Source organism: Haliotis cracherodii, unplaced genomic scaffold (genome assembly GCF_022045235.1).
Source record: "Haliotis cracherodii isolate W230 unplaced genomic scaffold, xgHalCrac1.p SCAF_17, whole genome shotgun sequence".
In the NCBI taxonomy this organism is placed as follows: Eukaryota; Metazoa; Mollusca; class Gastropoda; order Lepetellida; family Haliotidae; genus Haliotis; species Haliotis cracherodii.
The window spans coordinates 11,955,469-11,972,722 of record NW_027266272.1 but is presented as its reverse complement, the minus strand read 5'-3'; the positions used below and the strand labels follow the sequence as shown (position 1 = coordinate 11,972,722).

The following is a 17,254-nucleotide window of genomic DNA, read 5'->3' as shown; positions in this document are numbered from 1 at the left end:
GATATTTCAAAAAGAAAACAACCAACCATAGATCTAGGAGTAATTCCTAGGTTCAGGATAACTTCATGTACTCATTTCACAAAGATCTCAGCTTTGGTCAAGGTCTTGCTCGCGTTAACATCAACCGAAAACACTCTTCACACATAGTTATGCTACCAGTTTTTATGTGAATGTACAACGGTTGAACAAAATAAAGTCGTTATGATATTTGAACGGGCTTTTTCACCAGTTGGCCAGAAATAAAGACATTGTCATAACGTGTCATTTAAAAAATGCACCCTTCATTTTACGAATAGAATGTTCCTGCCACAAGACTATATTACATTTAACCCGTGTACATATATATACAGAGAGGTATTTCATCTAAAAAGACCTGTGAAGATACGGCGAAGAATAGGTCTTCAGCAACCCATGCTTGCCTTAAAAGGCGACTATGCTTGTTGTAAGAGGCGACTAACAGGAGCGGGTTGTCAGGCTTGCTGAGTTGGTTGATGCATGTCAACGCTATCCTAATTGGGTAGATCGATGCTAATGATATCAATCACTGGATTGTCTGGTCGAGATTCGTTTATTTACATGTAGCTGCATGCGGCGTTAAACAACAAACAAACAAACAAACATTACTTATAGGGACACTAGTCACAAATTATATGAAGCAACATGACATTTAAGACGGGCTGCTCAGACAATGACCCTTGAAGACCACGGGGAAAAATAGGTCTTCAGCAACCCATGCTTGCCGTAAAAGGTGACAATGCTTGTCGTAAAAGGCAACTAACGCGATTGAGTGGTCAAGCTCGCTGACTTGGTTGATGCATGTCATCGATCCCAATTGCGTGGATCTCTGTTCATGATTTTGATCACTGGATTGTCAGGTCCAGACTCGATTATTTACAAACCGCCGTCATATAGCTGGATTATTGCTGAGTGCGGCGTTAAACAACCAATCAACCAACCAACCAACTCAGACAATGAGATATAGCTTTCTCGTCACCTGGGCAGCCTGTGACGTTGCACTGCTCAGTGGTGGTGTTTGAGGACGCCTAGGGAAGTGCACAGTGCGCCACGGGGCCCTATGAAAAGGGTTGGCACATGTTCTGTCCCTTATACCCGACCACCATAAGTCACTGGACATGGCCATGTGTTGTCACAGTCCAAAATGACAAAACCCGTTATTACTTAAATGTAAATATTATTAGTTTGAGCGAGTTCCATTCAAAGGATTACTACAATTATTTACTACACCAAAGGAATTCCATATCTTACCTGGACAGGGTGAGGTGTTGCAGGATTGACTTTGAGTGTCTGAGGACGAGCCTGGGCATGTTAAACCACCATGATCAGGGGAAGGGTTGGTACATGTCCTGGCCCGACTAAGTGACTGCTGCCCTCCCCCGCAGGTCAGTGAGCATGTTCCAGTGGACGCTACAGTCCATGAAGCCCAGGTGCCATCAACTAAAGAGTAAAGGTTTTCGAGAAATCATTTGTTTATTTGTTTCAAGGAAAACCTAGTTTGATGTTGTATGGGCGAAACTCTTTGCAGGTTTATCTTCAAACACGTTGTACCTGTCAACGACGAAGGACGAGGCATGTAAGGGGAATATGTTTACCCACCTGACAAATTCATAGACATTGGAGACGGTTACGAAACAGTTTCGATTGGATGACAAATGACTGAAAACTGGCATATTAAATGTCGTAAACTTTCGAGCTTAAAGCTAATATACACTGAGCTATTGCACACTTGCATGCAAATAGCATATTTTTCAAAAAGAAAACAAAACAACCATAGATCAAGGAGTAAATCCTAGGTCCAGGATAACTTCATGTACGGACCCGTGAAGATCCGGGGATGAAGAAGGTCTTCAGCAACCCATGCTTGCAGTAAAAGGTGACAATGCTTGTCGTAAAAGGTAACTAACGCGATTGAGTGGTCAGGTTCGCTGACGTGGTTGATGCATTTCATCGATCCTAATTGCGTGGATAGATGCTCAAGGTATTGATCACTGGATTGTCTGGTCCAGACTCGATTATTTACAGACCGCCGTCATATAGCTGGAATATTGCTGAGTGCGGCGTTAAACAACCAACCAACCAACCAATTGGATGGATCGATATTAATGATGTCAATCACTGGATTGTCTGGTCAAGATTCGTTTATTTACAGACTGCCTTCTTATAGCTGGAATATTTCTGACTGTGGCTACTAAATAAATGATTAATTTGACATTTATTAAGGGTTACTCATACAGATAAGAAGGCAATGAGATATATAGCTTGGTGCTTACCTGGGCAGCCTGCGATGTTGCACTGCTCAGTGGTGGGGTTTTTGGGACGCCTCGAGCGCGGGGCAGAGTGCCCAACAGGGCTCTAGGACAGGGATGGCATATGCCTGTCCTTTGTACTCGACCCCCATATGTCACTGAACATGACCCAATTGTTGTCACAATCCAAAATGCCATACCCTTTATTACTTACATATACATTTTATTGTGTTTAGCGGGTTCCATATCTTACCTGGACAGGGTGAGGTGTTGCAGGATTGACTTTGAGTATCTGAGGACGAGCCTGGGCAGGTTGAACCGCCATTAGCAGGTGAAGGGTTGGTACATGTCCTGACCCGACTAATTGACCGCTGCCCTCCCCCGCAGGTCAGTGAGCATGTTCCAGTGGACGCTATAGTCCATGAAGCCCAGGCGCCATCAACTAAAGAGTAAAGGTTTTCGAGAAATCATTTGTTTATTTGTTTCAAGGAAAACCTAGTTTGATGGTGTATGGGCGAAACACTGTAAATATTAATAGGTTGAGCGGGTTCCATTCAAAGGATTACTACAATTATTTACTACACCCAAGGAATTTCATATCTTACCTGGACAGGGTGAGGTGTTGCAGGATTGAATTTGAGTATCTGAGGACGAGCCTGGGCAGGTTGAACCGCCATTAGCAGGTGAAGGGTTGGTACATGTCCTGACCCGACTAATTGACCGCTGCCCTCCCCCGCAGGTCAGTGAGCATGTTCCAGTGGACGCTATAGTCCATGAAGCCCAGGCGCCATCAACTAAAGAGTAAAGGTTTTCGAGAAATCATTTGTTTATTTGTTTCAAGGAAAACCTAGTTTGATGGTGTATGGGCGAAACACTGTAAATATTAATAGGTTGAGCGGGTTCCATTCAAAGGATTACTACAATTATTTACTACACCCAAGGAATTTCATATCTTACCTGGACAGGGTGAGGTGTTGCAGGACTGACTTTGAGTATCTGAGGACGAGCCTGGGCAGGTTGAACCGCCATTAGCAGGTGAAGGGTTGGTACATGTCCTGACCCGACTAATTGACCGCTGCCCTCCCCCGCAGGTCAGTGAGCATGTTCCAGTGGACGCTATAGTCCATGAAGCCCAGGCGCCATCAACTAAAGAGTAAAGGTTTTCGAGAAATCATTTGTTTATTTGTTTCAAGGAAAACCTAGTTTGATGGTGTATGGGCGAAACACTGTAAATATTAATAGGTTGAGCGGGTTCCATTCAAAGGATTACTACAATTATTTACTACACCCAAGGAATTTCATATCTTACCTGGACAGGGTGAGGTGTTGCAGGACTGACTTTGAGTAGCTGAGGACGAGCCTGGGCAGGTTGAACCACCATCAGCAGGTGAAGGGTTGGTACATGTCCTGACCCGACTAAGTGACTGCTGCCCTCCCCCGCAGGTCAGTGAGCATGTTCCAGTGGACGCTACAGTCCATGAAGCCCAGGCGCCATCAACTAAAGAGTCAAGGTTTGCGAGAAATCATTTGTTTACAAACACATACCTTTCAACGACGAAGGACGAGACATGTCGGGGGTATATGTTTACCCACCTGACAAATTCACAGACACAGACATTGGTTACGAAACGGTTTCGATTGGATGACAAATGACTAAAAGCTGATTTATTAAATGTAGTAAACTTTCGAGCTTAAAGCTAATATACAGTTATTGCTCAATTGCATGCAAACGGCAGATTTTTCAAAAAGAAAAATAGTTTAACTCAACCATTGAAAATATGTACATGCACGGTAAATTATGGAATCATGGGAATGCTTTGCGATTAACCATATGTGTCTTACCTGGACAAGCCACCGTGTTGCATGCCTGTGTCTGACTGTCCGTTGACGCCCCGGAACAAGAAGCCCCACCATGGCCCGGAGCTGGGTTAGAGCAGGTCCTGGCCCTGGCAACAGTTTGCTGACCACTTCCACAAGTCAACGAACAAGGGCCAGCTGATGTTACTGACCACGAGGACCAACCACCGTTTACTGTAATAAAATCATTCATGGGTTTCACGTATTGTTTGTTTGTTGTTTAACGCAACGCACAGCAATATACCAGCTATATGACCTCTTTCTGTAAATAATCGAGTCTGGACCAGACAATCCAGTGATTAATATCATGAGCATCCATCCACGCAATTGGGATCGATGACATGCATCAACCATGTCATCGAGCCTGACCACCCGATCCCGTTAGTCGCCTTATACGACAAGCATAATCACCTTTTACGGTAAGCATGGGTTGCTGAAAACCTATTCTTCCCGGGAATTTTCACGGGTTCCAGGCAATTGGGATCGATGACATGCATCAAACAAGTCAGCGAGCCTGACCACACGATCCCGTTAGTCGCCTCTTACGACAAGCGCAGCAGCCTTTTACGGCAAGCATTGGTTGCTGAAGAGCTATTCTACCCCGGATCTTCACGGGTGATTGACATCATGAACATTGATCAATGCATTTGGGATCGATGACATGCAACAACCAAGTCAACGAGCCTGACCACCCGATCCCGATTGTCGTCTCTTATGACAAGCAGTGTCGCCTTTAAGGGCAAGAATGGGTTGCTGAAGACATATTCTACCCCGGATCTTCATTGGGTTTGACGACATGGGTGAGTGGTTGAGAATGGTTTTACGCCGTTTTTAGCAATATTCCAGCGCGTGACACCAGAAAGGAGCTTCACACATTGTACTCTTTGGCGGGACAAACAAACCTGCCTGTGACGATTCGGGGTAGAATAGGTCTTCAGCAACGAATGCTTGCCCGAAAAAGGCGACTATGCTTGTTGTAATAGGCGACTACCGGGATCGGGTGGTCAGGCTTGCCGAATTGGTTGATGCATTTCATCGTATCCAATTGCGTGGATCGATGTTCATGATGTAAATCAATGGATTGTCTGGTCCAGACTCGATCATTTACAGACCGCCGTCATAAAGCTGAAATATTGCTGAGTGCGGCGTTAAACAACAATGAAACAAACAAAGGACAAGCGAACGCTGTAACCTCTAGGCTACCAGACCGCCCCCTGACGACATGGTTTTGAAAATATAAACACTTTGATAAAACCTCCAATAAGATGGTTGTCATTAGAACCTAGCGCAATCTAATTTTTCAACGTTTTTCTTTATTTATTTGCAGCACAATATCTGTATTTGAACACTGCAGACATAATTTAAAATTAACAGATCGTTTAAATGAGTTTCGACCCGTGATTGGTTGGATGGTTGTTTAACGCCACACTTATTAATATTCCAGCTATATGACGACGGTCTGTAAATAATCGAGTCTGAACTAGACAAACCAGCAATTAATATCATGAGCATCTATCCACGCATTTGGGATCGATGACATGCATCAACCAAGTCAGCTAGCCTGACCACCCGATCCCGTTACTCGCCTGTTCCCGTGAAGATCCGGGGTAGCAGACGTCTTCAGCAACCCATGCTTGTCGTATAAGTCTTGCGGACTTGGTTGCTGCACGTCATCGTATGGTCCATTGTCCATTGACTGGCCCAGACTCGATTATAAACAGACCGCAGTCATTTAGCTTGAATATTGCTGAGTGCGGCGTTAAACAACAAATAAACAAACACACCTTACCAGTTTCAACAAAATGAGGACATCCACTTTCAAACCGAGTATCAAAAGATATACTCGGGAACTAATGCCAAAAAGGTGGGACACTCAGGTAGGAATCAATAAAGTTTACGAATTTAAACCAACAATCGGTCAAACCTACTTGGGTTGTCAGTCAAAACCTGATAAGGTCGTTTTACCTACGAATATCTAATTAGGACAGGTGAGGACGAACCTTGTGATGAAAGGTTCACCGTCAAGCATACACTCTTCAAAAAACGAAACGCAGAGGTATTATGCAGTTCACAGAACTGGATATACGTTATTGGAACCTGTTGGTGGCCTGATATTCCACAAACGGTGCGTCTAAACGCAGCCATTGTCGATTTGCAATGTCTTAATATTCATTCTCCACTAACAGGTACCAATACCATAATTTTGTGTCGCTATGTTGTTTGAACATCAAATTAGCGATTTAAACTACCAATAATAGTTATTTGTCATGTAACAGAGGGAGATCTATTTGTAAATAGAAACAAAATTGCGATGTTGCCACAATTTTTGAACTTGTCTACAGTAGGCCAAATGTAACAAATTATGCTGTCGCCAGAGTACCCTATGGTTAATTCGGGTTGTCTAAAATCATATCTTTAATCGCTAGGAATCCGTTTATTGCCTTATATGCTGCCGACTACCACTGGGAAAGGGATAAAAGCTCAAAATATGTTTTTCTTCCCAATACTTTCTTCTGGTGACAGCAAATGATACTGTCTCCACACATGTGAACAGATACGTTACTGTTCTTAAACATGTTGGGTGTTTAGGTGTAATTGATTATTGTGAAAGAAAACTATTTAGCAAGACGCTGAAGGCCTGCAGTGTACCATAACATAAGGTTCTGCTTTACCAACATTGCGTAAGCAAATACAATTCCAATGTTGTTTACTTGGATTGTGAAGGTACGCGAGATTTTGAACAGATACGTTACCAGAGAACCTAGAATTAATCGAAACTTAACTTCTCCATTGCCCCATAACAAACACACATGCAACAGTCACACGTTACTTAGTTCATACATACAGAAAATTGCTGACTACATTTCATACGTGTTCAAAAAGAAACCAGAAACATTTTTGTCAAACAGATATGTTACCAACAGATACGTTACTGGTCATCTGTACTGGTACAAATTTCAAATTTCCCGCTGAAATGACAACTAAATCACGCGTTATTTGCATAGTTGACGTGAGTTTTGTCATTTGACACGTTTCCGGCTGAGAAATATAGTCGAAAGGGATTTTGAAACCTCATCCAGACTTTTGTGGAGGTTCTCCAATGAACATAGGTAAGTAATAACATCTGTAGCCAACCATTGTTACTTTCAGGCTTTTTAGATGCTCTTTGACTTGTTGTTTAGCATGGATGTTTGTAGTTTTAATGAAAGTGCACTTCTGATAATTTTGATGGTAACGTACCTGTTTTCCAAAGTAACGTATCTGTTTATTAAGGTCAAGTATCTTGCTAAGGCTTTTCAATCCAACAATATGAAACAAATGGTCTATATTTGATTATATGATCATACAAGCAAGTGTAAAGCAATATCCCGATTATTCATCAAAACACTCTTGTGTTTAAAGTCATAAATACAGTGGTAACGTATCTGTTGGTTTGGTAACGTATCTGTTGCAAATACAGGTCTCTTTTGAAAACTCAATCTGTGCTGAACTATAATTGCTGCAAGTGATCTGACGTTTTACTGGCGGTTATCATACATTCAGATTGTTATAAATATCGTCTTGTTTCTCCAGAAAATGGCACGATCCAGGGCTGAGATACAGAAATCCTATCGTCAAAGAAAAAAGCAAAACGACCCCAAGTATCTTCATCGTGAACGACTTAGAACTGCATCAAACCAAGTCCCTGCTGCACAACTGTCTCGGTCAAAATTGAAGAACAGGAGAAACAAAAACAAGATACAAATGTATACTGTGCTATGTATAGATTAAAGAAATCACAAGCTGATCATCAGGATGACGCAACAGAGACCACTTCTGACTCAGAAGAAATTCTACCTCAGCCAGTACAGAGTGAGGCAGTATCCAGTTCTGGTGATCTCAAGACTGATTCTGTGCCTTGTACCTCCAGAAACACCTGCTTAACATCACCTCAAGGAGGCAAACTACTGGTACGGATTCCTTTAAGGCCAAAGTCAGGACCTCCCAAAAGAAGATCCAAAGCCTTGAAGAAAGCACGTGATGAAGTTGGAAGATTGGAACAAGCTTCTGTGTCTTATCGCCGGAGTGCTAAACGATGGCAGAAGCGATATGAGCGTCTCAAAAACAAAATGAGAAATGAAACAGAAGTCAGGAATGCTCATGAAACCAACAACACTCCTCGATCTAATACGGTCGATGATCTAAGGCAGAATGGAGGAAACTGGTAGTAAGTAACTGCCTCCTGGATGAAATAAAGGACGCCCGTCATGCAAACAACAGTGACACCATTAAAGGTGTTCTAAATTCTGTTGTCGGTGGCAAAATTGTGAAGCGGTACAAGTGTGGGCGATTCCTCAATAGAGCTACTGGCTTGTGCCGGCGTGGGCTGACCAATGTTGCAACCAAGGCTATTGCCATTACTAAACGATCACGGCAGACTCATATCAAATCACTAATTAGGAATAAAGTTGTCAGCTTTCTCGAGAGAGATGATGTCAGCCGGAGTATGCCTGGGAAACAAGATGCCTTGAAAGTAGATGGAGTGAAACACCAGACTCGGATACTCAATGACTACCTGTCAAATCTCCATGATCGGTACACAGCTGAAAATCCAACAATTAAACATTCATTTTCTGCTTTTTGTAAGCTGCGTCCGCGATATATCAAACTGACATGTGCTTTGTCTAGAAACACATGCCTTTGCACAAAACACCAGGACATGGCTCTTAAACTGAAGGCTCTGACATGCTCTTGCATTCAGGTCTCTTCACACCCAGAAGTAGTCAGTAGAAATGTATCAATAGAACAAATGAAGGAGAAGCTATCTCAGGTTCCTGATGGAGAGATTGAATATAATGAATGGAGCCGGATTGAGGTTGAAGGAAAAAAGGTCATGCGTGTGGTGAAAAAAATCTTTGGCCAAACCTGATTTTACTGTTATGATGTCAGAAGAATATCCAAGGTTTCTAGAACATGTCATCAGAGTCCGAACTCAGTACAAAGCACATTGTGACCTAAAGGCACGGCTTCCTGGTGGGGAAATGATTGTCCAGATGGATTTTGCCGAAAATTTCACACGTCAGACAATGGACGAGATACAATCTGCATACTGGAATGCTACAAGTGCTACACTTCATCCAGTAGTAGCATACTACATTAAGAATGACACCATGGAACACAACAACTATGTATTTCTTTCAGATGTCAACAGTCACAATGCCATCATAGAGAAGCTGGTCCCCATTCTGAAACAAGATGTCCCCAATCTGAAGAAAACTCCTTCTTCGCAATACAGAAATCGATACATTTTTAATGTAATCGCCAACCACCAAAAGCTCTTTGGCGTTTCCGCTCAATGGAATTAATTTGAAAGTGGACATGGGAAGGGCCCATGTGATGGAATTGGTGGAACTGTCAAGCACATGTCATCGGAAGCTGTAAAGCAGGGAAAATGTATCATTCAGGATGCAAAAGATCTCTTTTCATGGGCTGAAAAGAACCAGAAGTAAAATCAGATATTTCTTTTATTCAAGGGAAGATTATGACGCAGCAGCCAACTACCAGTCAAGACAAACAGTGAAACCAGTCAGTGGTGCAATGAAAGTGCATGCTGTACTGAGTCAAGCAGCTGGGGAGATCACTGTCCAGGATACCTCTTGCTACTGTAGCGGTTGTCTTGAAAAACTCAGCTTTGTGATGGCTGGACAAAACATGTCATCTGTGTTGGTAACACTCAAAACCATAATGAGGTTCTTATGACTGGTTCTTCACAGGAGAAAGAAGCATCTGCAGATGAGGATCTTCCAGTGCCTGGGTCACCACAGGACCGCACCGTTCCGGATGCTGATAGTCCAAGACAGGTACCAGATGTTGAGTCTTTCATTGCTGCAATGTATGATGACAAGTGGTACGTTTGGACAAGTTCTTGAAGTCGATGAAATATATGGAGAAGCTTTTGTTTCCTTCATGGTCAGTCGAGCAATGAAAGGTCAGAAACAGTTCAAATGGCCTGATGAACCTGATGAGATTTTGGTTCCATTTGAGGACATCCTCTGTTTAGTGAACCCGATTCCAGTCGGTCGCTTCAGAAGGTCCTACAGGTTATCCAGTGAGGATAACATGAAAGTTCAGTACAGTTTGGCAATGTTCTTTTCACGTACAAAGTAACAAACATGTCAAGCTTGTCCAATTGTTGTATAGTTAATTTGAAGTTGGATTTCATTGTTAAACCTAAAATTGTTAATCGTTTTTTTTAACAGATACGTTACCGCACATGATTCCTCAACAAAGAGAGACTCATAATATTTTTATTTGTGATAATGAAAAATATTATTGGTTCTTTCAGTTGACAACAACATTTTGTGTTTGAATAGTATATTTGGTAAGAAGGAACCAAACTAGCAACTGATATGTTACGATGAAAGTATATTTCTTTTGCAAAAATATTCAAAATTTTATATTTGTCGTGAAACATTGATTACTATCTGAAGGGCATCATTTGAAGGAAAAGTCATGACACTTCATTGAAAATAAATGTTTGTGTTTTCAAAATATACGTTGTTTTTTGTTGCTTTGAAAATTTGACAGATACGTTACTTTCTGCAACCCTATCAAGAAACCTATAGTTCTTGCATCCCAGGCAACATATTTTGAAAACTATGTCTTACAAAACGTGAGAATAAATAAAACAGCTTTAATAAAAAAGCCGTCTTAACATCATATCTAGGCACTATCCAACTTTGATTAAAGACATATTTTGAAAGGAAAATTTAAACTTTATTTTTAAAAGTTAACGAAAGTGGATTGGCGCCTGTTAGTGGTGGATGAATGTTAAACGGTTGTTCAAAAATGTCACGAAGGAAAACATTAAAGTAAAATGCACGCGCAAGTTATGACATTCGTAACTCGTAGTAGTGGCTATAAAAAGGCAAGCATAAGCCAATGATTTGTCATTCAATTTTCAAATATTTTTGTTCGAAAATGCCGAGACTCAGAGCTGCCGATCGGAACATCAAAAGAGGGGGATCGCAGTCTTCTGTTACACGCCTACTTTAACGTCCACCACAGTCCCGTTTGCCGCCTTTGGTACCGATACACACTGTTCGATTCCACTGCAGACCGCCCACCCCTGCACAGGATCGCTACATTCGACTGTTCCACCTACGTCATCGCAATGCCACAGCTTCGGGGATTGCAGGACGCATCCCTGGTTTGAGGAGGATATCGGACCAGACTGTTAGGAACCATCTTCTCGAGGCTGGAATCCGACCCAGAAGACCAGTTATCGTCCCTGTTTTGCACCAGATCCATCGACAGCGACGCTTGCGTTGGGGCCATACCTTACAACCTGGAGACGAGTGTGGTTTAGCGATGAATCACGATTTCCTCTTCTGACTTGGTTGTGGTTCAGGGAAATTTGACCAGACAATCCAGTGACTGACATCATGAGCATCGATCCACGCAATTGGGATCGATGACTTGCATCAACCAAGTCAGCGAGTCTGACCACACAATCCCGTTAGTCGCCCCTTACGACAAGCATAGTCGCCCCTTACGACAAGCATAGTCGCCCCTTACGACAAGCCTAGGCGCCAATCAACCAACCACGACCGGCATCTTATTTATTCATGATGTATTCTCCAGATGGAAATTAACACTATTTGCTGCATCGCATCAACTGTGACAATGACAATGAATCACAATTTTAGTTCAAATACGTGCGAGTCGATAAATAAATATTACACACACTTAAGAACCCGTTGTGCGGAAAAGCGAAATTGCATGTCGATGATGCCACGAAAACATAAATTGATCCCTGGAAATATGTATTTTTCTTCTAGGGTTATTTTGCCCCGTGGTTGTTGGGCGAACCAACACGTCCCTCTTCTTGAACACTACTTTGAACATTAATAAACTACATAAAATAACGCACCTAACTACGCAACTTATTTGGGGATATTATCTGTTCGGTGATATCATCATTACCAGTCATACATTAACCGAGTTCGTACAAAATTTCTGTTGACAATTATAGGAGTGTATCACAATGAATGACGTTTTACATTTGGTATATACTATTTTGTTACTCGCCCCATGAGGTGAGGTGAAATGGGGTATAACGTCGCGTCCAAGATTATTGCACTTATATAGCGACGTGCATGTACGTGTGTGTGTGTTTGTGTGGCTGCTTGTACTACTCCGGACTGATGCCGATTTATAGTGCTAGCTCACTGAGATACCATGCCGCAGTTTAACATGAATACCCCACTCAGACACAGTATACTGATTTAGCCCCTTAATGCCGAGCGCCAGACAGGATAACAAGAAGTACCATCTTTTAACGTCTTTTGGTATGACGCGGTCGGGGATCGAACCCTGGACATTCCGCTCTCCTGACGGACGCTCTACCACTAGACCACGGGGGCGGTCACTCGCCCCTTGAAGATACCACTGTTTAATAACAATATGCTGGTATTAGAGTGTGTGACACCTGAGGGCGTGCTTATGTACAAGTATCACAAACACATATTGAAAACTCTCAACACCCCTGGGCTAAATTTAATGGCGTTGCGTGTAGATGACCCCCAGCAACCCTGTTGCTAGGCTGACGTCACATGGCATTGTTTCCCCGGTGTATCTCGCAATAAATTTTCCCAAATTATGACACAGGATATTGTGACGTTTTTGTAAACATTGTAATGCATTGCACCGTTCCCGAAAGCGATCGTAGCGCAACGACAGTCGTAAGTCTATGTAATGTATTGGAGATGCGATGACCTTAGCGCTACGACAGCTTTGTGGGACGGACCCTGAGTTCTGAAGTTAGACGGTTGTATGGCTTAAAATAAATACGTGTCCTAAAGTATTATTCAGTTGAACTCAATTGGATTTTGCTGTGGTTAGAGTATAAATCTGCATATTTACATACGACTGTGAAATTTAAATATATTTTAAACTGCAGGTAATAAATAAGGTACATAACTCGCTCCCGTGTAATACTAATTCTGTGAAACTCGTGAATAGTTCTGACGAGTGGAACTATTTACTTTTTTCATAAAATTGGTATTATAAAAAATACACGGAAGCGAGTTTAGTGTTCCACATGTATACGGTAGTGAAATGGACGGACGAAACGACATACAATGATTAGGAATTAATGTTACATGCACATAATTGTAATCTCTCACCTTTAAATACCTGGTAATAAGAAACATTATCTTGAGAGTTGAGTCCCGTTGTACTCGTTAAAACTTCTGATAGGTGATAGCACAGTTTTCTTTTTTGAGTGTTATCGTAAAAGAAAGACTGACAGTTAGGGACCATGACACACTCTTTGGCGCAGAATATTTTACTCGGAACGATGAGAGGGGTTGGGAGATCCTTTGGCATGAAGTTGGTGAAAACCAAACTGGTAAATATTTTTAAAATGCCTTCCATGTCTTTGTTGTGAATATGACGAAGTGACACCAGATCCAGAGACGAATGTGGATAATAAAGCACTTCAGAAAGGGTTGTCTATGATACTCACTAAACACAATCAAACTTTCCACTTGAACGCCTCACGTATCTCTTACAAAAACTTATGTTGAAGCTATATGATCCTGTCTGATGTCGAGATTAGGCCGTTAACTTGCACACTCCCATTTATTGACGGATGCTACTTTAGTGTGTAGTACTGATGTGTGAACAGACACTGAAAAAAATGAAAACGCTGATAGCGTAAGTTTCTCACAGATCCGCCTAAGACAACACATATTCTTTGAAAAGGGTGCCTGTGGTGCGCCACACTTGTATTAGTGTATTAGTAACGAGTGTCAAATTGTATCTCGATATCCCTCGAAAATATTCAACCATAGCTTGGTTCCTTGGTGCCAACGAGGATTGTCGTACGTTCTGGTAGTTTGTCCATAGGAACTTCAACACACAAACATTGATTCTGCACATTAACAGAGTCAGTCTTCGGCGAGTGAGATATTAGCCAACGACTACTTCGAACTCCCAAATTGGGTTTTCTACCTCACGGCATCTACTGGTAAAAAGGTTTCAGCGTTGGTCTTATTTAAATGAACGTCCTGTTTGATTCGTCCTTACGTGTTGGTCTGAAGTGTACGCCACACGTAAAAAGAACCTCAAACTGTTTTAAAACAGCTTTCCAGGTGATTCTTTCCCATACATCTCTCTCTGGCAAAACTTAAAACAATATTGACATTCACGGTAGACGCACAATGAAATTGGTTGGACATGTCGAGCAATGTCAACGTCGGCTGCTTGAGGTCTCAATACAATCAATGAGACTAGAAATTCTTATTGGAACACTCGTTTCGCCGTGGCTGTTCTCATAGTTATTGATTTGCTTTACAGATGGTAAGTGGCAAATCCATGATCGTTAAGGGACGTTTCTTTATCTGAAGGGAAGACGGGTATGGATGTGAGAACTGTTTCGATATGATCATATCTTTATTGATGTTTTGTTGAAAACTTGGCCTGAACAATTAATAGCAAATCACAAGGAAAATATTATCCATTGACTTATTGGAAACCAATGAGTCAGAGTCAGTGTATTCCAGTAAAAGGCCCCGGGACCATAATACAGTCATTTGACAGCTCCTCAGTACGAATACCATGCAAATCTTTCTCGTTCGAAGTAGCGAGCAAGTTGACCTGTGAAGATTCCGGGGTAGAATATGTTAGCGAGCCTGAGCACCCGATCCCATTAGTCGCCTCTTACGACAAGCATAGTCGCCTTTTACGGCAAGCATTGGTTGCTGAAGACCTATTCTAACCAGGTTCTTCACTGGTATGTAAGTACCAAAGTGAGTACAGGATATATTTTCTTAAAGTAGGCATTAACAATGTCACTACTATGACCATTGTAATCACACCCACAGTCATTCTTTGTGAGATGCGACCCATTTCAATTTTGAAGACTCTTCAGCAGTGCAAGTGAAGTCGAGCACTTCACAAAAATCACAACGGCAAGCTGGGGACGTCTTCTACCCCGGATCTGCACGGGTACAAAACAAGAGAAGGAGAATAAAGGGATAGATTTGAGCCTGCTGCATCGGCGACGAATACGTTCGACGACCCCATTCCGCTCCTACTGTTCCACTACTGAGGATCGTAGTATCACAATTTATGACCCGTAAGAGGGCGAGAAAATCTATTACATTTCACTTAGATTGTCTATCCTAAGGCTCAATCGTTAGAAATCAACGTGGCATCCTATAAAAGCTGTGTAGCGTGTTGTACCTGTCCACAAACTGTCCAATAATCAATCCGAAATGTGACATACTAGTGAGTGAGGGCCTTCATTTTGGATGAATGCTGTACCCAAATACATTTCCCGATTACAAGACCCTAGCTCAATTTTCACAGCTGAAGCCAAAGCCATTTTGACAGCTTTGGAATATATTCAAAAACAATCTAGCAGTAAACGGTTTATCATCTTTACAGATTCACTTTCTTGTCAATAAAATCTAGCTCTTCACGTCATCCATTTATTTTAGATATTTTAGAACTATATAATGACCTTGCTGCTGGCCAATACGACATCGTCTTTTGCTGTCTGCCCAGTCATGTTGGAATCACGGGTAACACTTTGGCTGATGCTGCAGCAAAGGCAGCTCTCAACAAATCTATGACATCACTATTGCGTGGATCGATGCTCATGATGTCAATCACAAGATTGTCTGATCTAGAATTGATTATTTACAGACCGCCGTCATATAGCTGGAATATTGCTGAGTGCGACGTTAAACAAACAGAACCAACATAAATGAAACAGTCGCGTGCCAATCCAGTCAGTCAAGAACCCAACCATGAATACGCAGCGTGTCACAATTGTCAATGAAGGTCAAACACATAGGTGTCACATCAAAATATTATTTTTGTTGGTCCATGAAGAAATAAAAATGAAAGAGAAGTGTGATTGTTAAACCAAAAGTTAAGAAGAGCAAACTTCGAACCATTTGGATCGAAAAACACATGATGAACCGACAAAAAGAGGTACATGAAGAATGTACATATAAGAAAATAAGTGACAAAACCATTTCAATAAGCTAAATGCAGCGTCATGTGCATGTGTTTATGAATCACTATCAAATAGGGATTATTCCAAGTGAGCGTATCCTGCCCCACCGGTGGCACCCGTCACAAACACATGCAAAGGCAATAATTATTTACCTTAACAAAGACGGGAACATATGTCACAAGTACAAATAGGAAATTTCTTTATTTACCAGGTTGCAAAAGCGCAGAATAAGATATTTGCTATATAGATATATTTTCCTCAATACACTCCGTAACCACTTTATCAAAGTATTATTTTCTGCATATCCATTGTTCAGTTAGTAAAACTGTGATTTGATTCTGGGTATTAAATCTCTCAAAGCGATGACTAATCATGTGGCGTATTTCCATGCTCATACGTGAGTAAATTTGGTTTTACGCCGCTAATTGCATGTTTTCAGCCACATGCTGGTGAGGGGAGCCAACGAGATGGTATCCCACCACCGTCCATTATAATGTATTCTGAAACTTTAAGGAACATATTCACTTTTTATTACGTTAATCTACAAACATTATCACCGAAATGTGTGTTGGGTGTTGCATGATTTCGAGAAAAACAGCAGTCAGCAATAACTGTGGTAGTCTTGTAATCAGTAACTGGACATACACAGCCCTCACTATCAGTAAATCTAAAATTAAAACTAAGTTTGTAACCCGTGAAGACGGGAGTTGACTGTTAGAGTTGATCTCCAGTAACCCTGTTGTCATAAGAGGCAACTAGCGGGACCGGGAGGTCATATCGATGACTTGGTTGATGCATGTCGCCGTAGCCCATGCGTATATCGATGTCAATCACTAGAATGTCTGGTCCAGACGCAATTAGTTACAGACCGCCGTCATATAGCCGGAATATTGCTGAGTGCGGTGTTAGCAACAAACCAACCAACCAACCAACCATTAACGCTGGTAAGTGTCTATCGAGGCTGAACCTGTTAATTAAGCTCAATATGAACTCGGGAGCATGTCGATCCACAGAAAAATCGGAAGAACGCATCCCAAGTAAATATCAAAAGGGTTGCAAAACCTGATCACTATAAAGGAACGAAGCATGTGTATTTACAGAGATATCGACCCGCAAACATGGC

General features: G+C 41.8%; 1 protein-coding gene across 1 annotated transcript in view; it reads right to left on the bottom strand.

Moving 5' to 3' along the window:
• The window catches only part of LOC139464383 (coadhesin-like), a 29,257-nt gene extending 14,993 nt beyond the window's left edge, over positions 1 to 14,264 (bottom strand). The window contains exons 1-7 of the mRNA XM_071245911.1: positions 13,289 to 14,264; positions 4,107 to 4,295; positions 3,574 to 3,762; positions 3,222 to 3,410; positions 2,870 to 3,058; positions 2,518 to 2,706; positions 1,267 to 1,455 (exon numbers count right to left, since the gene is read on the bottom strand). Coding sequence (XP_071102012.1) covers positions 1,267 to 1,455; positions 2,518 to 2,706; positions 2,870 to 3,058; positions 3,222 to 3,410; positions 3,574 to 3,762; positions 4,107 to 4,295; positions 13,289 to 13,538 — 1,384 coding nt within the window. The 5' untranslated portion in view covers positions 13,539 to 14,264. The remainder of the gene's footprint in view (positions 1 to 1,266; positions 1,456 to 2,517; positions 2,707 to 2,869; positions 3,059 to 3,221; positions 3,411 to 3,573; positions 3,763 to 4,106; positions 4,296 to 13,288) is intronic.
• Between the last annotated feature and the right edge of the window lie 2,990 nt (positions 14,265 to 17,254).